A 22,579-nucleotide genomic window follows, 5' to 3' on the forward strand; every position below is an offset into this window, starting at 1 on the left:
GAGACCCAAAGATCACAGAATCTGCCTAATTGAAGAGTTAAATAACATTTCCTGGTGTTAAAACCTGGTGTCATTAGTGAATAAGACACAAGACATGACAGTCTGTACTCTGAGATTACTGTAGGGAAGGTCCATTCGGGAAGATGGCGGAGGTTCTGCTAAGGCTGGAATCATAGGAAGCCCACTGGAACATCATTTTATATTGAAAGCGACTTTGAGGCTAACTTGGGCTTTGGCAGTGCGTTGTTCAGGTTAAAGAGCCAGCCCTCTAACCCTGGGTGGGAAACAGTGACACACTCTCCCTTTGAAGGGACAGCCTGTGTGTTTAACATGGCTGGATCCCCTTAGGTTTCCCTGTGAGCACAAGGGCCTCCTTACGCGCAACCCCCACACCCCATCCCCCACCCTCCGGCATTTCCAGGAGTGAGCACATGCAATGGCTGACGTGATCAAGCGTATCTGAGCAAGGCACTGGGATGCTGAGTTGAAGAGACGTTGCAGTACTTGTTGTTCATTGTGTGAGAATTGCTTAGGGCTGGCTGAGGGTTAGAGGCGAGGCGGAACCTGGGCAAGTGGGTGTAGAGGCTCAGGATGCATCATGGATGACAGGGCTTTTGATGTGTGGGAACTGGGCAAATGATGGGGCCATTCCCTGATCTAGGAATGTGGTCGGGAGTGCATAGCTCGGAATGAGAGCCCCCTTAACGGTTGGGGGTGGAGCTCAGTGGGAGAGAGAGTGCTAGGAGTTAGTGTCTGAGTGTGATAGGATTGGCTTGTTTCTGGATCATACCAAGGATGCTGAATTTGAGTGAGTGAAGAAAGAGGAAAAGAGTTTTCCACATCAAGTGCCGGTGAGGATGGGGCTCGTAGAATACACTCAGAGGCCTAACAGGCACATGATTTTGGAGTAGAATGGCAGTGCCCTTTAATGGGAAAAGTGAGATCTTTGTAACCCTGGGCACATTGGTTTGACAGCATCCCTGCAGGCCCAGAGGACTTTGCTGAAGGCTGAGTTAGGATTGAAGAGGAGACTGGAAACTCAGTCAAAAGCAAGGATCAGTGTATGTTACTTAGGAAGCGTTGGTTGTCACGGGACGCAACTTCTGGCAAGTCTGGAGTTGTGGGAGGCAGATTGGGAGCAGTGAAGCAAAGACTCTTCCCAGATGGAAAGGCTCAGTAACTGGATGATCACTTAGTTGAGAATAGTCCAAGAAATGGAAAATGAACCATTGTGTTAGTCGTCAGTGTAAACCATGCTTCGTGACATAATTGAATGTATATTTTTTAGTTGGAGTTTTAAAAGTAGTATGCATGTGTGTAATAGTCTAAACTAGTAGGTGTGTGACTGGCAGTCTAGAATTTATTTGTTGAAAATTATTTAAAAATAAGATCTTTTTTGTTTTTGTCACTATTCCAAACCTGTAAACTCATCTTTGATGTCTCTCAGGTAGAATAGAGTAGCATTCATGGCTCTAAAACACTGTCACCTTATCGTTGAAATTTACCAACTTTGCTCGTTAATGGATAATTACTTTTGTAACCAGATTGGCTTGGGTTGTTTTTGAATCAGCTAGAAAGAGCAGAAACAGTCCTCTATACATTGAGAATTGGGATCTCCCTTTGTCAAGAAAAACCAGAACACAAAGTAAAATATACTGAAATGTATTTCCTGTGTGCCAGGTGTCACTAAGTCATGGTAGTGCTGAGGGAAAACATCCAGCCCACACTGAGCATGGGTTTCCTCTGTGCAAGGTGACGATATCACCACACAAGCTTGGAGTTCTCCTACACAATGTAATAACTCCCGTTAGGTTACAAGGGAAGGAGCATTCCTGCGCAGCTTCCTGACTCGAGTGTGTAATCACAGGGAAGCAAATCCTCGAGGGCCGTGCCACTAAGTCATCTAACATAATTACATCTCAGCATTCTTGGAAGTAATTAAGTAGAAAATGGTGGTAATTGTTTTCCTCATGGGAAAATAAAACCAAAATCCATCTGCATGTTATATGGTCTCTCTCTGCACGCACTTCTTTCCCAGGCTGTAGAGATTAGCACAGATTCTTAGGGAAGATGGATAAAATGGAGACAGGGCTTCAGGTTCAAATTCCAGCCATTTTAAGGCCAGTGTCTCCACCTTTGATCAGTGTGGGGCTGTCTGATGCTGACTACGTCTGTAGGGCTGAGGAGAAGAGGGAGCGAGACCGCACCTTCATCTACAACAGCAGACATGGCCGTGCCTGCCAGCCTAGGAAGAGATCTCTTATTCAGCAGTGTTTCTGCCTCGGGCCCTTGGATTGGCCATGCCCCTGCCTCTTGTGGTAACTGGGAAGAATGAAAGACTTCCTGTTCAAGTTTGGCACTGCTCCAGTCTCCACTATCAGTTGTTTGACTCTGTAATTGACCTCTCAGTTCTCTGTTGTGTTTATAGACTCTTAAGAGTTTATCTGGAAAGGGGCCTTAAACTCTGTCCGCCTACCTCTCATTTGATAGATAAGAAGCTGGCCCACAGACCAGAAGCAGACCTCATTGCTCTGCTCTGGGACTCTGTTTCTGTTGCAGAGGGGTTTGTGACTTCACACACAAAGTGTATGCACATGCACACATACATACATGCATGTGCACAGGCATACACACCTGCACATGTGCACACGTACATACACAGGCCCTCATGTGTGCACATACATGCACGCACACACAATACATGCCTGAACATACACCTGCACATATACACGTACATGAATTTGCACACACACACAAACACACACACACACACACACACACACACACACACACACACGCACACACACATCTTTTCCGGGTCCTGGCTTGCTTCCTGTTCCTGCTCTCTTAGCTCCACACATTGCTCTGATGGGGAACAGTTACCTACCAATGTTAATCCCAGCTGGGAACTGCTAGGCAGCTCCTGGTGAAGACACTTTGTGACCTGTCTAGTTGGCAGCAAGTCAAGGACAGCCCAGAACAAAGAGTTAGGGGGATGCACACCCTGGAGATCCCTGTTCTTTCCCATCCCTCAGTGGAGGGGCTTCTGAGAGAACGATGCCCACCCACGTCCTGTTCGCCGTTCAGGGGAAGGGGTTCTCAGACTATACAAACAAACAAAACGCACATGACAACTTTACTAAAGGTGAGCAAGGAGTCACAAAATATTTACAGGCCAAGGGCATTATGGAATACGCTTAAAAATGAGAGAGGGCACCGTTTCCTTAGTCTTCACATGAAATGCTTGTTGGATCCGATTCTGCAGACAGTAATTTACGGCTTTAACTTCTGCTCTATTTGCAAAGAATGTAGTTTTCTTTTCATGCTGTTAAGTTTTGGTATAATACCAAAAGCAGGTTGGCACTGCTACATGTAGCATGCAGACCCACCTGCAGGACAGCTTGTAATGGGTTAGCCTGAGGGTCCCACGGCTTGTGTGTCTCCTGGGCCACCTGGCTTGTGGTGTGCCCACTAAATACATTAAAACAGTACAGAATAGTTACCTTAAGTTATGTGTGTGTTTGTATATATGTATATATATATATATTATGTATATGTTTATATGTGTGTGTATATGCATACATATATATATATATATATATACATACTCTACACACACACATACACACACACACATATCAAGTTTTTAAAATATGCTCTGTTGACTAAAATGGATCACCAGAAAGATATTGGTTTTGGTAACAACTATCTAAAAGTCCATGAAGAGCACATTGAGGGTTGAGATGAATACCATAATTCTCACGTAAAAAAACAGCACCTATGTAGTTGTCTAGTGTCTGCTACAAAACAGAAAAGGCTTGTCAAAGTAACTTCGTCAAACAAAGTTCAGTCATTCATTACAAATACAAGGATGAAATCCCGGACTGTATCTTCTGTATTTTGTGAGTTAGCATGCCGTTACGTCCATGAAGACTTTTGTAGATCTGGTTCTTCTTGTTTCTTTTACGGTACCAACACCAAGTTGTTAAGCTGCCTCAACCTGAGCTGGCCTGGATTCTTTGCCTTACGGGGTTTTGCTGTAGTTGTTTATTTTTTTAACGATTGCAAAATTAGTGTGTTCTATATTTAAAATCTCATTGGAAGCTTTTAACTTGGACACAGATAAGTCAAATATAAGCCTGCTTGGAATTCAACTTTTTCCCTTTAAAAGGGGAAGTATATTTAGTAATATATTTAGCACAGCAACAAGAATTACAGGATCAAGGAGAATGGGATATAAGGACTTAGCACATAGTAGACTTTTTCCCTCTAAGCTTCCTTCCTTCCTTCCTTCCTTCCTTCCTTCCTTCCTTCCTTCCTTCCTTCCTTCCTTCCTTCCTTCCTTCCTTCCTTCCTTCCTAACTAACTAACTAATGGTTTGATTCTTCTGTTGTATTTAGATATCTGACATCCACGTAACTGGAGAGTCAGAGGACATGTCTGCAAAAGAAAGGCTGCTCCTGTGGACACAGCAGGCGACAGAAGGCTATGCCGGGGTGCGGTGTGAAAACTTCACCACCTGCTGGAGAGATGGGAAACTATTCAATGCCATCATTCACAAATACAGGTATGGAATGTGTGCCATGTTCCCTCATGCAAAGACAAGTCTTTCTTGCATTTCTGGCAATTTAAATAACATGCTCCTGTTAAAGGGGCAGTGCCTGCGCATAAGAGAGCAAAAGTCCAAATAAAATGAAAGACAGCACAGGCCCACACAGACAGACACATACACAGAGGGGGGACGGGAGGTAGGCACACACAGCAACAAAGAGGTATTATATCTAGAATTTTTTTATATATATACAGCTTAGCAGAAATTAAGCTCAGATGCCTCTAATCTGCAGGTCAGTGATTTAGTTTATCTACAGGTGACCCATGAGTACACAGGTAAAGTTCATAGTTCGCAAGCTTAGCAAGGCATGAAGCTCCGGGTCCTGCCACTTTGGGGGTGACTGACTGGGCAGCAGACCTGGGCAGCTGAACAGTTTTCCTGTGAAAATTATTAAGTCTTGCTGTTAACAGTTGAAGTGACAGTGAATTTATAACAAGCATTGTTATGAACACGGATTAATTTAGTTCTCACAACATCCTTGTCAAACCCTGGTTATATATGAATATTTGCCTAGCTACAAGACTAGTGAGTGACGGACTTGGGATTCAAACGTGGCAGGCTGGCTCTCAAGCGTGTGCTTTTCCTGTCTCATTGGAAATTATACACACATAAAACATTTACTGACAACTCTGGGTTTTACCTTGGTTGTTTTCTTTGATTTTCTTCGATTGTTTGAAGATTGTGTCATATTGAAGAACCAAATATGTTCACAAATAGATTAAGTCTAAGCTACAAACTTATGAAACCGAGAAAGGTATTGAGAATAATAAAAATCATGCAAACCCAGTAATGAACTACTCAGGTACCTACACTCAACAGCCCCTCTTTTTAAGCAGTGTGATATTAGGGAGGGAGGGAGGCTGGGGGGGGAGAGAGAGACAGACAGACAGACAGACAGACAGAGACTTTTTGTCATTGCTTTTGGTGAGAAATGGGATCTGTTTTTAATTTATCTTATGTGTGTGAGTGTTTTGTCACTAGCATGCCTGGAGTTGTTGGGGTGTGGAAGGCAGGGTTGTAAATTGCTGTGTGGTATTTGGTTCTCAGGAAGACATTAGCCTGCTCATAGCCATTGAGCCATCTCTCTCCAGCTCAGAAACTGGAATTGTAGTTTTTACTTCAGTAGAATTCCTGGTAACTAAAATTCCAGCTCTAAATGCATATCATCTCTGTTGCTGAATCTGTTACAGTATCCTGTGTCCCATACTTGTCTTAAGTCTGTAAGACATGGGCCTTTGGCCTTTCTTAAGAAAGTTGAGTTCTTTTCTTTTAGTGTGTGTAAGAATTAAACAGATAACTCGACTTGTACACATTTCTTACTTAATATCTTAATTTATTCTAAAAGCAAGAGACCAAGTAATAAACAAGGAAAGTTCTACCTTTTTGGTTTGGGGTACTAACAATCATAAGAACTTAGAGGAGCAGTGTTTTATTCCATAGACTGTTTTACACAACTACTCCCACAACTACTCCTACATTGTTTTAATGTGTTTGAGTTGGCTGTGGAAACTTCCATTAAGTGTGGTTTAGCCTTTGTGTTTACTTAGAGAAGAAGCCTTGCCTCTTATTGGATCTCATTTGGCTTCAGTAGTGTTATCTGAGCTAGAAGAAGGGCTTTGTTTCTATGCAAATGGACACCTGGTAGAGGACCTTTAGAGGTCATGGTGGTGGTGGCTATAGCTAGGGTGACTGGCTGTAGTGGCTGGGGCAGGTGACTACAGTGTCCAGAAGGCTATAAGTTGTGTAGATCAGCTTCTCACACCCTAGAGTTAAAAATGAAAATATATGCTGTCATCCAAAGGAAGCAAGTATTACTTTACATAAGAGACATATCCTTGTAGAAGACCTCCCAAGGCTTTAGAGCTGCTGATCTGACATAAAAACACAATCATCACAGACTCAGTAGGTCTCCTTATGGCATTTGCACCACACCTCAGTTTTGTTGTCCCCTTCTCAGCCCCCTCCCACACACGTGTTCAAAATTGTGGATGACTACAAATGGCGTTGTGAGAAGCCGTTGATGGGTGAGTCACTCCGGAGAGCCTACAGTGGTGTTTAGTAGTACTGTCATCTAGAACACCCGAAAGAAGCTTGCTGATGTAAGAAAACAGCATTTTATTAACAGGTCAACATCCTGAGCTTTTTCCATAGTTTAGTTTTCTAATTTTTATGTCCAAAGAACTATTATATGAGATCAAATGAAAAGGAACTTCTTTGGGGGGGATTTGTTTTTTTTCAAGACAGGGTTTCTCTGTGTAGCCCTGGCTGTCCTGGAACTCACTGTGTAGACCAGGCTGGCCTCGAACTCAGAAATCTGCCTGCCTCTGCCTCCCAGAGTGCTGGGATTACAGGCGTGCATCACCACCACCCGGCTGAAAGGGAACTTTTAAGGGTTACATAGACTTTGTAAATTAAAATTGTGCACAGGGGTAAAAAGACGAGCACTCATGGAGACGTATAGAATGTTAGCTCGCAGGGACATATAGAATGTCAGCTCACAGAGACATATAGAATGTTAGCTCACGGAGACATATAGAATGTCAGCTCACAGAGACATGTAGAATGTTAGCTCACAGAGACACTTATAGAATGTTAGCTCACAGGGACATATAGAATGTCAGCACTCAGAGACTTATAGAGTGTTAGCTCACAGGGACATATAGAATGTCAGCACTCAGAGACATAGAATGTCAGCACTCACAGAGACGTATAGAATGTTAGCACTCATGGAGACATATAGAATATTAACACTATTGGTGACATAGAATGTTAGCTCACAGAGACAAATAGAATGTTAGCTCATGGAGACATATAGAATGTTAGCACTCACGGAGACAGAATGTTAGCACTCATGGGGACATATAGTATGTCAGCATTCAGAGGCATATAGAATGTTAGTACTCATAGAGACATTCTGTCAGCACTCACGGGGACATATAGAATGTCAGCACTCATGATGACATAGAATGTTAGCCACATGGATGTCTCTACTCCAGCAGAAGGCTGTAGTAAATTTTGCTAGTTTTAAAAAACTTACCAAGCTGGGACACGGTGTGCCAAGCTCAGCTTGGGCCTTTAATCCCAGCACTCCAGAGGCAGAGGAAGGTGGATCTCTGAGTTCAAGGCCGGCCTGATATACAGGATAGCCAGTGCTACTCAGAATAACCACGTCTCAAAAAACAAACAAACCTCATGAAATAGCCAGTTGCCTTCATCTTTATCAAGAGTAAAAAAAAAAATGTCAAAATGCTAAATAATATGCTCAGCATCATCTGCCCTATAAGAAATAATGGATATGACTGTTGTGGTTTTGTCGTTACTGGGATAATTTCTGCATGCTGGTGGTTTTAAGGAGAAGGAAGTGTCGACCTGAACAGTGTGCTCCTGCATTGTGGATGACTCACGACAGTTAGCAAAGATCCCGGGAAGTGTTCCTGAGCTTGACAGAGCATGTGGGTCTATAACTGCCAAACGAAGGTCTTCGCTTCTTCTTATAAATTACTGAGACACAATATTAACTGCTTAACTTAGAGTTAGCTAACACTGAAAATCATGTAATATGGTAGGACCTATTCAAATAAAAATTAAAGCATACTAAAATACTTAGCTTAAGAAAGAGCAAAATCACAATTTCTATAGTGTTAATATGTCACGTTATCCGGGCTTATGGTCCGGGTACTAAGGAGAAAATAGGAAGATTATAAAGAACAGTTCTTGGGGTTGTTTAAATAGGTCATGGTAAATTAATTTCCCCAATGAAATCTCACTAGATGTTGCTGCTGTCCCCAGTTCCTTCTAGAAACCTTGTTTTGTTTGTTCAGTTCACATAAGTTCGATGCCCTTTGATCTATAATAAAATCTTCTTCACGGAAAACAGTGTCTGAGAGGTCTTCAGCATGCCTCACTGCCAGTAAGCTCAGAACTTTGTTATTCAGAAGAATAACTGGGAAGGCTGGGTTTGATGCTTTTAAACAAAAAGAGTGTCACAGAAGGGGAAGCATTTGAGTAGTCAGCTTAGTACCAAGGGAGGATAGGGGAGAACTGGCAATGAGCCGAGAGCCAGGGCACCCCAGGCGCTCTCTCTGAGCAGAAGTGGAGGGAGCCCAGTTTCCTGTGGGTATCATTGCATGCTCCTCGGAGGTGGGGATTCCAGGAGCACTTCAGGTGGCTTCTGCCCTAAGTCTGCTCACAAGTCTCTGACAGAGAGAGATGAAGCTCTTGACTGTGAGCTTGAAGGTCGGCCTCTCCAAGTGGGAGTTTTCCCTAGACCTCCTGAAAGCAGGGTTCCAAACAGCCGTACCGGCCTCAGTCAGTGTGAAGATGCAGCCACCTACACACGAGAATGACTATGAATCTGTAGACCAGAAAGAGCATGGAGAAGGGCAGTGGGCCCTGAGACCCTGCAAGATAATGTGGGAAACCCCAGGATCTCAGGAGCAGCAAGCTGAGGGCGGGAGCACGTTTCCAGCAGAGGTTATTTCTGCTGGCTAGTTTCTGCCTGTCCCGCTCTTGTCTTTAATTTACCCATTCATTCACTTCAGTCCCGGTTAATTCTCTGCATTCTTTCCATGGGCTTGTTTTAAATATATTAAGCCAATTAACATTGGAAATTTTAGGCAACAGTTTGCAAGAGCATGCCCTTTAAAGTATTTTTCTAATTAAGGAGGACATAATTTAGCATTCATTATTTTGTTCATAATTTGCATTTTGCATTGAAATTTATTGAGGCCACTGTTCTTCATCATATTAAAAATTTAACAATGTTTTAATTGGGTAACTTTCCCCAGGAGGCTGTGTTTAATCATATGACCTACAGGCTGGTGACTCAGTCCTGAATTCAGTCAGTCCTTAGCAGCTCAACTGGGTTGGACTGGTTTAATAGTGGGAGGAGGCCCCTCGGGGTTTGAAATGTTCTCACAGGAAGGTGTGTGAGTGTTGGCTGGGTAGTTCTTCCCCTCAGTCCTCGGGCTGCAAAGTCCGATACCTGAGGCTGGTGCACACGTGTGCACACACCTGTGTATTATGGGCTCCAGTGCCTGTGGTCATAAGCATGGGTGGCTACTAATCTAAAACAAGCAACAACCAAACAGTGCTTCATTTTACAAAGCCAATCAAATGATTTGTTTACAAAACCATCCCAGAATGCTTGCACTCTGAAGAAATTGGTCCCTGGTAACTATTAACACATTTAAAGCCCTAAAAGAGCCAGTGTGCGCTACTTTGAAGAGAATTCGATTGTGTCTAAATAAGGAATCCGGCTAGGTGGATGCATCTGGTTGCCATTTTTATTGCATCTATTTTTACCCATAATTTTAGGGGTACAAATTGGAAAATAAGTATCAGGAAATACCCGCCTGTTTTACTTTGTTTCTGTTCCTGGCACTCTTGGGCAGCCGAGTTCATAGGAGCGCCCAGTGCTGAGCCTTCCCTTGGGAAGGGAAGTGGATCCCTACTGATAAGAAGGAAGTTGTTGGGCTGGAGAGATGGCTCAGTGGTTAAGAGCACTGACTGCTCTTCCGAAGGTCCTGAGTTCAAATCCCAGCAACCACATGGTGGCTCACAACCATCTGTGATGAGATCTGATGCCCTCTTCTGGTGTGTCTGAAGACAGCAACAGTGTACTTAGATATAATAATAAATAAATCTTTAAAAAAAAAAATAAGGAAGTTGTTCCCTTTGTCTCCTGCTTCCATTCTTGAGGGAGAACACCTCAGTGTTCATTGCTTTAACAGGAGGCCATCCTGGAAGCTGGATAAGCCTGGGCAGGTTGGAGCAGGTACTCCCTGCCACTGTCCCTTTCCCTTCCGTAGAATCCGGTTCTGTGACTGGAGCTTAATTTATTTAAAATGCAAAATTGATGGACACTTTTGTTGTTGTTCCCTATTGAAATGTTGAATTTAACTTTGTGTTTTGGGCGAATGTGTGACTCTGTAGGATAAGGACTGTGGCACTTCCCTTCTGTGAGGCTTTTGAGAAATAAATATTTCCCAATTTGATTGTGTTCTGCTAGGTCTACTTACCTGCTTCCTGTTCTAAACTTTACCCTTTTATTTGCTGAATTATTTACACTTGTTTCTTAAAAACACACTCCAAAGATGAAATCATAGGCATATTTTTCTGTGGTTAGTGCACAAGGTGTTCATCAAAACACCAGTTATACCATGAGCTGAGGGAAGGAAAGAGAATTAGGCCAATTTCAGAGTGATGTGATCACTTCAGACATTACATCGCTGTGACTGGGGAGGTGGCTTGGTGGGTAAAGGTGCTTGCTGTGAAAGCAGCATGGCCTGAGTTCAAATCCCCAGCACCCACAATCCAACTGAGGCATGGCTGCATGTGCCTAGTCACCCCGGTGTGAGTGGATGGCGATGGGTGGATCCTGGGAGAATGCTGCATTCAGCCTAGCTGAAATGGTGGGCTTCCAGCTTAACAGGAGTCTCTTAAAATAAAACGGTTTCTCCCCAACATGCCAAATTAACACACACACACACAGACACACACACACACACACACGGAGAGAGGGAGAGAGAATATGAGAATAGAGGACTTTATGACATAACATACATGCTGAGATTTAGGCAGCCTGTGACCGACCACCTCTGGGCCTTGTGACCTGCTGTTGAGCCTGTAACACTAGAGCGGTGATGGATGTCACGGATGCTGCCTCTCCTCTCTCCATCCTGCTTCCTTCCTTCCAGCATCTTCTTTCACCAGAGGAAGCCGGAGGCGGGCATGTGTATCCTTCCCTGGGCCGTTGATTTGTTTCTGAACCTCTTTGATTTTTCTGACTTGTTTATAGGTTCATATTCTCATCTTACCGTGTAATATGAAGTAGTTTAACGTGTTAATTTTAGCAGACTGAAAATGAGCGGATTCTCATCTCCCTGTTTGGGGGAGGTTTGCAGTTTTTTAGTCTCTTACAGATTTTTGGGTTTTTGTTGTTGTTGTTGTTGTTGCTATTTTTCAAATTTTACTCAAGGCAGTCCACTTACATGCGGGTGTGCAGGTGCTGGAGGAGATCTCTCTTTGTTAAAGTCAGCAGGTTTCATCTGGACTTATTCAGGCTAGGAGGCAGATAGGAAGTGAGCTGTTGTTTGTGAGTTGAAAGCCACAATTCTTTAATTACCTTTTAATTGTTACAATTGTTGTATTTTAATCCTCAAGTATTAACAAAGCTTGTACTAGATATAGTGCTGCTAATCTTTGCTCTCTGCCTTGTTAATAAATCTGGTACTCTGTAGGGTTAAAAAAGGAAGCATATTTGAAATAAACTCAGATGCCTAGGTTTGAGAACAAGAGGAAATTATCTTCACATCCTATTCGCCACCTAGGAGTTCTTGGCTTTGATTGTCTCAGTAATATGTGTGCCCAAATATGAACATAAAGGGATGCCAACACCCTGTTACCTAACTGTGTGTGACTCTTCTGCAAGCCCATATTTATTTGCTGGAGGACAGGGGAGGAGACAGCTTTATAGACCTTGTGGGGGTGGGGAGCAGGGAGGAGGGGAGATGCTTGCTGCAGCAGCAAGAATGGTTGGAGAATGTGAAGTCTGAACACGATTTGATCCAAACAGTCATCTTCAGGAATTTGTTATGGTAACTGCTATGCTGTCACGGGAGACGTGAGGCATAGGGAACGCGTGTTCTTACTGTGTGATCTGTTGAAAAGAGGACGGAGGTTATGTAACATAGGCCGCTACACGTGTCTTTGTGGAGTTTGTGTTCTCCACTATAGAGTTTGCGTTAAGCCTGGCCCCTGGGTAACTGGAGTGGGTTTTTTTTTTTTTTTTTTGTCTTTATATTAAAACTTCCACTGAGTAAATAAATCCCTTTATCGTTTTCTTACAAACAGTTGAGTGCTTGTTTTTTGTAGGAAAGCCTGCTCCTGCAGGAGCCCAGCCTTCTGCCTTGTCTGTGCTTGTCCCTGGGCCGTGATGCATGCAGTGGAATGTCACTGGCTGGGGTAGAGCCCAAGTGAGTGCACCCTGAGGTGTCTGATGTTTTCTCTACTTCTTCCTCCGTCCTCTCATCTCTCTTTACCCATAACAGACGACCTGGTGTCTCCTCTCAAGGAAAATAGATGCCAGCAAGTATAAAGACTTTCTTCTCCATCCTGGATACAAATCTCCTTGCATCTAATTCCATCGCTTCTGCTGGAAGCAGCACAAGCATCATCTTCCACTCATCCATAGACCCCTGCTGTCGTGCGGTCATGGTGGTGCTGATGCTGTGCGCTCGTGGTAGTGCTGATGTTGCTGTGCACTTGTGGTGGTGCTGATGTTGCCATGCGCTTGTGGTGGTGTTGATGCTGCTGTGTACTCGTGGTGGTGCTGATGCTGCCGTGCGCTCGTGGTGGTGCTGATGCTGCCATGCACTCGTGGTGGTGTTGATGCTGCTGTGCACTCGTGGTGGTGCTAATGCTGTGCGCCCGTGGTGGTGCTGATGTTGCCGTGCACTCGTGGTGGTGTTGATGCTGCTGTGTACTCGTGGTGGTGCTGATGCTGCCGTGCGCTCGTGGTGGTGCTGATGCTGTGGCACTCTCAGTCCTGCGGCTCTTTTCTGTCTTTCCCTCTCACCTCCTTTCTGCTTCTCCCTTCCGGAGATCTTTCTTGGATTTTAAGCATGTTGATAGCCTCTGCTAGTTAAAGGATCAATACAGAAATTCTATCCAACCCTGCGATTTCTGTGTGTTAGTGCGCGAACACAGTGGCACGCTGGTGCCTGCGGGTGGGTGGGACTGCTTTTCCCCATTCTCCACCAGTCTTTTAGGCAGAGTTGTCTGCCTTCATTTCTTCACTTGATGCTTATTTCTCAGCCATGCTGCACTCTGGTTCTGATTCCACCATCCACTCACACTCTTGCAAGGGCTTGGGCGACGTCCATGTGGCTCAGTCAGTGCGTTTGCAGGTCTGAGCCTCTTGAACATTCATTTCTTCCCTCTTGACTGCTGTATTTGGAGTGTTTCACCGTTGTGCCCCAGCTTTCTCCCTTCCATCTCGTATCTCAGGCGTATTTACAACTTCAGTTGCTACAACCTGTGTTACAGAACACAGTGCTGTGGGTCTGACCTTCTTCTGGTCCCTCTTCCTCTCCCCACTGCTCTCACTATACAGTTCCTGTCTGATTTCAGAGCTGATCATTTAATACTTCAGGTATTTTCTGTAGTTCTTAGGTGGGAAAGTTTGCAATCCTATAAGAAGTTCCCCTGAATCAGCCTCGTTTTGGCTGGCCCCTTGCTAAGGCTAGCATCTCTTCTAGCTGTGCTCCGCAGCTGTGGCCCCTGGCCTTGTTGGGCTGCCTGCACTCACGTCCGCTCAACCAGATTACAGGTGAGTTTTTGCCGCCAGGTGAGACCGCCTGGTGTGCTCTAAGCTCTCCATATACCCAGTGACTGTTCCCAGCATCTTGTTGCTTGGGATATGATAGATGCCTGTTAAATAACCGTATGTATGAAGGAATACACTTGATGCTTTATTGGTTGGGACAAGTTACGTATGGGTATACCCGAAGCATGCAGTTACCTCTTAGCCTGTGCATAGTATTCCTCATGCCCGGGTTTACAGTTGCTTTCTCATGTTATCACCCTGAGACCAGCCCACATGGGTTCTTGGCCCTTGTCCCAGCAGCAGCTGGGAATCCCCTCCCTCCCAGGGCCACCGCATTTCCCGATGTTCCATAGCTGGAATTCTAGATGATTCTTTTCGAGCTTGTGTAACTCCTGATTTCCAGGTAAGGTAAGGTAAGGAGTGGTGCAGGATTTGTTTCCTAAGAGAGCAGAGAGTAAGAGCAAGTCAGGAGGAGATCACAGGGCACCTGCATCGAAGCTCTGTGGCTTCTGTTATTGGTATTGTTTTATCTTAAGATTAAACTATGATAAGACACTCATTCAATGTCCCATGGGGGTACATTGTCATGTAGCTGTAACATTTCATCTTGTATGACCCTCTGGTTTCTAATGCACCGATAAAAACCTTGACAGAAAGCAGTTGTGGGGAGAAAGGGCTGATTTAGCATCCGTGTCTAGATTGTTGCCCAGGGTTTCAGGGGAATCACAATGGCAGGACCTTGATAATCACATCACATCTGTAGTCAGGAGCAGAAGAAATAAATGCAGATGTTTCCGCTCAGCTTGTTTCCTTACCCACGCACAATCTAGGACCCAGCTCAGGGAATGGTATTATGTTCCTTTAAACTGGGCTTTTCAGTCAGTTAAGGTGATAAAGACAATCCCCACACACACACACTGATATGCCTGCAGGCCAGCCCAGTCTAGCAGCCTGCACTTTCTTCCCATGGGATTCTAATTTTATCAGGGCGATAAAGTAACCATCATAACTCCACCCCTTGGCAAACAGAACATTACTTTAAGCTATAAACTTCCACACTTTATCCCCAGTTTGTCTTCTTTTTTTTTTTAATAAGAAATAGTTTACCTTTTAAAGCCCCCAAAGTCTTCACAAGTTTCAATACTTTAGAAGTCCAAAGTCTCATGACTATTAAATTATTAAAAACAAGTTAAAGATGTCCAAAATGTAATAGCACAGAGTATATATTCTTCTTCCAGAAATGGGAGAACGAGGACATGGGAACACTAAGGTCAAATCAAAACTAAGATCTAGACGTTTTCACGTCTGGGGCTTGTAGTGTAGGGCTTCAGCAGGCTTGGTTACTGCCTCTGTGGCTCTGCCCACCTGCATATCCACGGCGTCCTGTTTAGGTGTAGGTAGACTCCATTCTGAAACCCATGTAGTTCGGAAACTGCACAGCCCTGGCATCTCTTGGAGTAGCCATCCCAGAAGCTTTGCCTTCACGGCTTCCTGTCACGCTCTCTCAGGGACTCCCTCCAGCGGTCTCGGGCCTCAGCTGCTCTCCTGGCCTTCTGCAGCCTTGTGGCCTTTGTGCCTTTAGAATGCATGCGCGCACAGCTGCCTGTAGCCAGTTTCAGTTGGGATAGGAAAGTGCTCCACTGTCTTCTCACCTCAGATACCCACCGTGTTTCAGCTGCTGTGTTTTTTGTTCTAATTTAAAGTTAAAATCAGTCCTGTTCTACAGAGTTAATAATCTTACCATTAATAATCTTACTATGTACTGAGAGCTAGATCAGTCAGCATCCCTCTCCAGTGTCTTTGCTTCTAGAGTCAAACAATAAAAATAAACAATGAAAAAGAGTTTGGGTTTGGTTTTTTTGTTTTTTGGTTTTTTTTTTTTGTTTTTTTGTTTTTTTTTTTTTGACACAGGGTTTCTCTATGTAGCCCTGGCTGTCCTGGAACTCACTCTGTAGACCAGGCTGGCCTCGAACTCAGAAATCCACCTGCCTCTGCCTCCCAAGTGCTGGGATTACAGGCGCCACCACGCCTGGCTTGTTTTGTTTTAAAAAAAAAAAAACAGCCTCTGGCTGGAGAGATGGCTCAGCTGTTAGCACTTACTGCTCTTCCTGAGGTCATGAGTCCAAATCTCAGCAACCAGGTGGTGGCTCACAACCATCAGTAATGTGGATCTGACGCCCTCATCTGGTGTGTCTGAAGACAGCTACAATGTAACTCAATATACATAAATAAAACGTTAAAAAAAGTTTTTTTTTTAAGCCTCTTTTGTTGTACCAAGAGGAGAAAGCAATAGGCCATGTTTGTTTTTGTGTAAACTTGCATTTCTACTGTGTGTTTTTGTACTAAAAAAAAAAAAGAAAAAAAAGAAAAAAAAGGTGTGTGAAAGGCTTCCTTAAATTATCTGTCTGATGTTTTTATTTCTTAGTTAAGGAGAATAAAGTGATTTTATTTTAAAGGAATAAAATGAAAGTTTTAAAAAAGATTATGACTTCAACGGAAAATTAAAATTATTATCGATGCTACCTCGGTTAAGTTCTCAGACCTCAGATAAGAATCACACATTGAGAAAGCTGGGCCTGACGGTTCATGCCTTTCTTCAGGAGGTCACAGCAAAGGATGCTCAGAAGTTTATCGTCTGATGCATAGCGTGTTGAATTGAAGGCCAACTTAGGCTAAAGCCTTATCGCAGGAAAAAAGCTGAAGCAATGATCTCAGGAAAAATTAGAACCCTAATTCAGATTGAGTAGGGTACTGTGAGAGACTTTCTTCTGGGGAGAGATCGCACAAGCATGCACACACATGCACACACATGCACACACAGGGGCTACCCACAGGAGTAAGAGGGAGGGATTGCTTAACCTGGGCAGGAAAGAGTCAGAGAACTGCATCACAGAAAGCCCAGCTTAGGGTAAGTGGCAAATCAGCAAAGCTGGGACCTGGAGCCCGCAAGGACATACAGACAGCTCAGGGGTCGGAGGGGACCTTTAGGCAGCTTGGCTGGTCAGCATCCACTTCAGGAACCTCAGCTGCTGGGTCCCTTTAGTTACTCTTCTTGTTTGTGAAACCTTGGGCAGGGAGGAGAGTAGCGCTTTTGGTCGGTTTCAGGACTTCCTGAGACTTCTGTGTTGTTTGCTTCCTGGGTCTTAATGAGCTTCAGAGGAAATTGATATACACAGAGAAGGGCCTGGTTATCTCTAATATTTCTCCAAAGGATCCCAGCTAATTCTCATGCACGTTAATGTACGAATCATTAAGTGTCTAGAGTCTTTAATATTGGGATTGTTCCCCAAGGGATTTTAGTGTTCAGATAGCTTTTGGGTGTTACTATGGAGATATTTTGAAATTACACAATTGTCTTAGGGTTTCTATTCCTGCACAAACATCATGACCAAGAAGCAAGTTAGGGAGAAAAGGGTTTATTCAGCTTACACTTCCACATTGCTGTTCATCACCAAAGGAAGTCAGGACTGGAACTCAAGCAGGTCAGGAAGCAGGAGCTGATGCAGAGGCCGTGGAGGGATGTTTCTTACTGGCTTGCTTCCCCTGGCTTGCTCAGCTTGCTTTCTTATAGAACCCAGAACTACTAGCCCAGGGATGGCACCACCCACAATGGGCCCTCTCCTCCACTGATCACTAATTGAGAAAATGCCCCACAGCTGGATCTCATGGAGGCACTTCCTCAACTGAAGCTCCTTTCTCTGTGATAACTCCAGTCAAGTTGACACACACATAAAACCAGCCAGTACAATACTATCCATCCATATATATTCCTACATATACAAGTCATGTGTGTATATGTGTACATATGTGTGTGTATGTGTGTGATTTAAACATTTTTGTTCAAAGTGAGTGCTTTTTAAAAATGGGTACTCTACAGACTTAAATATTAATTTAATTCAAAATGTAAAACTTACGGCACTAGCTATTTCTCCTTTTTAAAATTTCTGTTACTGTGATTAACACTGTGGGCAAAAGCAACTTGGGAAGCAAAGGGTTTATTTCATCTTATATTCTACAGTCCAGCATTGAGAGAACTCAGGAAAGGAACTTAAGCGGAGGCTGTAGAGGACTACTGCTCACTGGCTTGCCCTCTGGGGGTTGACCAGCTTGACTTCTTAGACAGCCAGGGACCGCACAGCCATAGCAGGCTGTGTCCTAGCAGACTGGCTCTTCACATAGAAATCACTGATGGAGAAAACAACTTCCTCTGTCATACTTACAGGCCAGTCTAATGGAGATGATTCCTCCATTGCGATTACACGTTTCCTGATGACTCTTGTTTTAAAACAAAACAAAACCAAAACCAAACAGAATAACTTGATCAGCACACTCTTTCAAAAATACATTTTTACTTTATATTTTTATAATAAATTATGCCTATTAAGGTGTACAGAAGTAGTGTGCTTTTATGTTTGAGACAGGGTCTGTGTTGCCCTGCTGGCCTAGAACTGTGTACATAGACTAGGTTGGCCTCATATCTATATCTTTGCCTCTGAGTGCTAGAGTTTAGGTTGTGTGCCACCACATCAGACAGGTTTACACTTTCTGGTCACACTTCTAAGGACTTCATGTCCTTATGATCTTATATTTTTAATTTAAAATTTACGTAATTGTCTAGTATCTTCACTTGTAATCATATCTGAAAGAAAAGATGGGTTATGGTATTTACAAAGGTATAATGCATGTCAACATCAAATTACTATAAGATAATAAAAAATGATTGAGAGCTTATCAGTAAAAATGCTTTTCTACAAAAAGTCCAGCATACATTTTTGTCAGGTTGCATTGTGTGCACAAGAAAACGTGACTATAAAAGGGGGGAAATGATACTAGAGAAGGCTCAGCACCTCCAAGCAGAGTGTAGGAGCGCGCTGCCCTCAAGTGCCTTCCTGCGGTGTGGTCTGATGCTCATTTCATACTTAAACCAGGTTGTGAATCAGATTCCTGCAAACCTTGAATGGAAGTTTGATGTGAGCTTTACAGTGGGGATAAATATCCCCAGGAAGTGGGAAGTACCTGAATCCCTTTGTGCATGTGGCATGCAGGTATGCGTGTATACACATATGTTTGATGTGTGTGGTACACTGGTGTATGCCTGCATACCTTCTCTTGCACTCTTCCTGCCTTGAGACAAGGTATCTCCTGAAGACCGCCATTTTGAAGCTCACCATTTTCACAGGCTGGCCAACTGGCCCACCAAGCTCTTGGAATCCACCTCTCTCTGCCACCCACTAAGATATTAGACACACAAAGCCATGCCCAGCTTTTAGACAGCTGCTGGACGTTTGAACACAACACTTGCAAAGGAAGGGCTTCTTCCCACTGTGGCATCTCTCTAGTCCCAAATAGATGGGAAATTTAAAGACAGTGAGATGATCAAGAGTGGAGGTGGTAAACGCACAGCAGAGCACAGCCCCTGGTGCCCCAGGCAGAGCACAGCCCCTGGTGCTCCAGGCAGAGCAGTGGAAGGCCACTGGAAGAGGAGAAGGGGCCAGCCATTTGAGGCAGTAGTATAAGGAAGACTCCTTAAGGTCTTTGTTTTTTCCGGTGCCTTTTGATTTCCCCCCCCCCTTAACAATATTTTTCTTAACTAATTTGTTTTATCTGTTGCAAAGTTACTGTTCTGGTAATGTGTTAGACTCAAGACAGAAGAGGGGCCCATTCCCACTCTCTGTGTTGTGCAGCTGTTTCTCTTCTGAAATGACATCATCCTGAAAGAAGTTTTGTGTTTTATTCTCTTGGTCAAAAAAACTTCATTCTTCAATGACTTTATTCATTCTCCTTGTGATTACTCAGTGTTTACGCTCCCTGCTAATGGCTGGGTTCTCACAATAGCGTGCTGTTTCTTGCCCAGAGTTTGGCAGTCTCAGAAGGTCTGGTTCTTATTTCTCCAGGAAATTTGAAGTTTTTTTTATTGGAAGAACTTTAGACACTTGGTCTAGACTTTTGTAAATATCTGTTGAGTATTCTTGACTTAAGTAGATGTCCTAGGTCTGTGAATTAAAAAAATATTATGTGTGTGTGTATGTATGTATATATGTATGTATATATTTATGTATGCATGTATGTATTTGTAGAAAACTGCCCCTTACCTCTCCTACTGTTACTGGTGAATGTTGATCACACTGGTGGGTGTGGCAGCCCTGTGAGGTATTTGTGATGATTTTCTGGCCTGCGAACAAATAGGAAGTGGAGATATATTTCCGATTCATGAACACTTCCTTCCAAGACCTAATAAAAGTACAATGTAGATTGGGGGTTGGGCATAATCCTGTCTTTTCGTTAGGTTAAAAAAAAAAAAAGCAAACAAAAGTCTACAGCTGCGTTTACTTTTTTCCCTAAGATTGGTGATGTCCTTTAGCGGAGTTTCTTGTGCAAATGACTGTTAAGCAGTGTTCCGCTAACTTACTACTCATTCCTCCCACACGGCCCCCAGCACGCAGGGGGTTAACTATTTGTGTGTGAGGTAATGCTGAGCAGACCTGAGAGCGGGGATGGGGGGGTGGGGAGTGGGGGTGGGGGGGGATATGACAGAGAGGTTTCCTCTATAAAGTGATAGGGAAGTTCTAGAGAGATTTTGTGGGTGCTGCAGAGACCTGGGAAGTGTTTAAAGCAGTGGTTCTCAACCCGTGGGTTGCAGACAGATATCCTGCATAGCAGATATTTACATTACAGCTCATAACAGTTGCACCATTACAGTCATGAAGTAGCAGTGGAAATAATTTTGTGGTTGGGGATCGCTTCAATGTGAGGAACTGTATTAAAGAGCCGCAGCATTAGAGAGGCTGGGAACCACTGATTTAAAGGAAGCCTCAGTCTTAATATAGGTCTGGTACTAGTACTTGCAGGTGCTATAACTCAGGTGGCTAGCCCAGGCAGATGACAGGTTGAATTGGCACACACGGAACTTAACCGGTACACTCTTTCCTAGGCCGGACCTGATAGACATGAACACTGTTGCTGTTCAAAGCAACCTTGCAAACTTAGAGCATGCTTTTTATGTAGCTGAGAAAATCGGTGTGATCAGACTTCTGGACCCTGAAGGTGAGTTGTCTTCTTGACTCTTACCTGCGTCAGCACAGGCATCTCATCAGAAGTCACCTCGGCGTCGAGAAATAACTCATTCCTGTCACTGCTTGTAGATGTTGATGTCTCTTCCCCGGACGAGAAGTCAGTGATAACCTATGTGTCTTCCCTCTATGATGCATTTCCCAAAGTCCCCGAAGGTGGCGAAGGCATTGGTGCAAACGTGAGTGTTGGCTTTTCTGCACTTGAAGTTTTTGGTTCATTGATGACCAGTTAACCGAATTTCTTGATAATTATAGTGCAGGCTTTTTAAAACAAGATTTTAAATGTCATTTAATTATCTGGGTTAACATGCAGACATCTCACAGTGTTGTTAGACTACTGAAATTAAAGTGACACTAAAAAACAATCATTGTGTCTCAAATAAAGGAAGAGGACTTGAGAGTCACAGCACATCTCTGAACAACAGTTACAGGTCACTGAGGTGGAAGGCCTCCCCTTTGTAGCTTGTTGCCCCTTTACAACTGCTGGCTCTCCTGTACTTCTGGGTAGCTAGGCTGTCTCATTCTAGAACACAATTTAGAGTTGACTCAGAAGACCCCAGGAAATAAAGTGATAGTTGTTTCCTGACTTACAGATGAGGCCTAGATACAGGTTTCTGTCCTTGGCTGGGTTCCTGACACCGCTTTAGCGATTGGGAGCCCACTGGGTGCCATTCCTCACAGGTTTGTGGACCTTAACCAAGCTGTGCACCTCAGCACACTAAGCAAACGCCATGCCTAGACGTGACCAGGACACTGTCTGTGTTCACGTGAGGGCGATGCCCCTTGACCTCAGGCTCCTCCCTCCCTTCTCACGGATGATGGAGATGAAGATGTATAGATGTGTGCACAGCTTGGAAGCTCGGTGCTTTCTCTGCTCGTGTCTCTGCTCTGCAGTATTATTTCTAGGCTTATTTTTCTTCTTCCCCTCACCTTTCCTGTGAAGATCGTAACCGTTTGGGTCTCCATGCAGCGTGTTCCTGTTTCCGTCCTCTGAGCCGCTGCCTCAGAATGGTTCCTACAGCCCCACTCCTTTGTCTTCTTGCTTAGTGTCTCCTCTTCTTTCTCCCTGTAGACTCAGCCTGGAGCACTTAGGCTTCTCCATCTCTTCTGTTTCCATTTTCCATTAACTCCGCACATGCCAAGTAATCATCGTATTAATGCCCGGCGTTAGTATTGCCGTTCGCAGGCTGCTTGGTAAAAACCCACGCACCTGTTTCAGGAGTCGAACTAAATTTCGATTATCATTATTGACAGTTCCGTCTGTTGCTCTGGGGTATTAAACAGTCACGTACAGGCAGAGCATTTCTGTGTGAGTGCCATGCCTTCTCTGGGACTCACATCTCCCCACACTCTCCCCACACCCTGCCTTGGCCAATTGATCACACACTGCTTGTTACAGTAGAGCTCAGGGCCCGGCCTTCCGAGAAGTCTCTGGTGACCAAGGCACAGGTGGATCTGAGTCTTCCCTACATTTTTTAGCCTGTGCTGCCCGTTCCTGCCATTTGAACACTTGAGTAGATTACTGCTCCCCAGGGCTCTTACAACGAGTCTCTCTTCTCCCTAGTCAGA

General features: G+C 44.1%; 1 protein-coding gene across 10 annotated transcripts in view; it reads left to right on the forward strand.

The window, feature by feature from the left end:
• Dst (dystonin) overlaps positions 1 to 22,579 on the forward strand; it is a 397,313-nt gene that overhangs the window by 221,335 nt on the left and 153,399 nt on the right. For all 10 annotated transcript variants that reach the window (XM_052192861.1, XM_052192851.1, XM_052192852.1 and 7 more), the window contains 3 exons: positions 4,401 to 4,567; positions 20,872 to 20,984; positions 21,083 to 21,189. In XM_052192861.1, the coding sequence (XP_052048821.1) occupies positions 4,401 to 4,567; positions 20,872 to 20,984; positions 21,083 to 21,189 (387 nt within the window). The remainder of the gene's footprint in view (positions 1 to 4,400; positions 4,568 to 20,871; positions 20,985 to 21,082; positions 21,190 to 22,579) is intronic.

The sequence above is a fragment of the Apodemus sylvaticus genome, chromosome 9, assembly GCF_947179515.1.
Source record: "Apodemus sylvaticus chromosome 9, mApoSyl1.1, whole genome shotgun sequence".
Classification (NCBI taxonomy): domain Eukaryota; kingdom Metazoa; phylum Chordata; class Mammalia; order Rodentia; family Muridae; genus Apodemus; species Apodemus sylvaticus.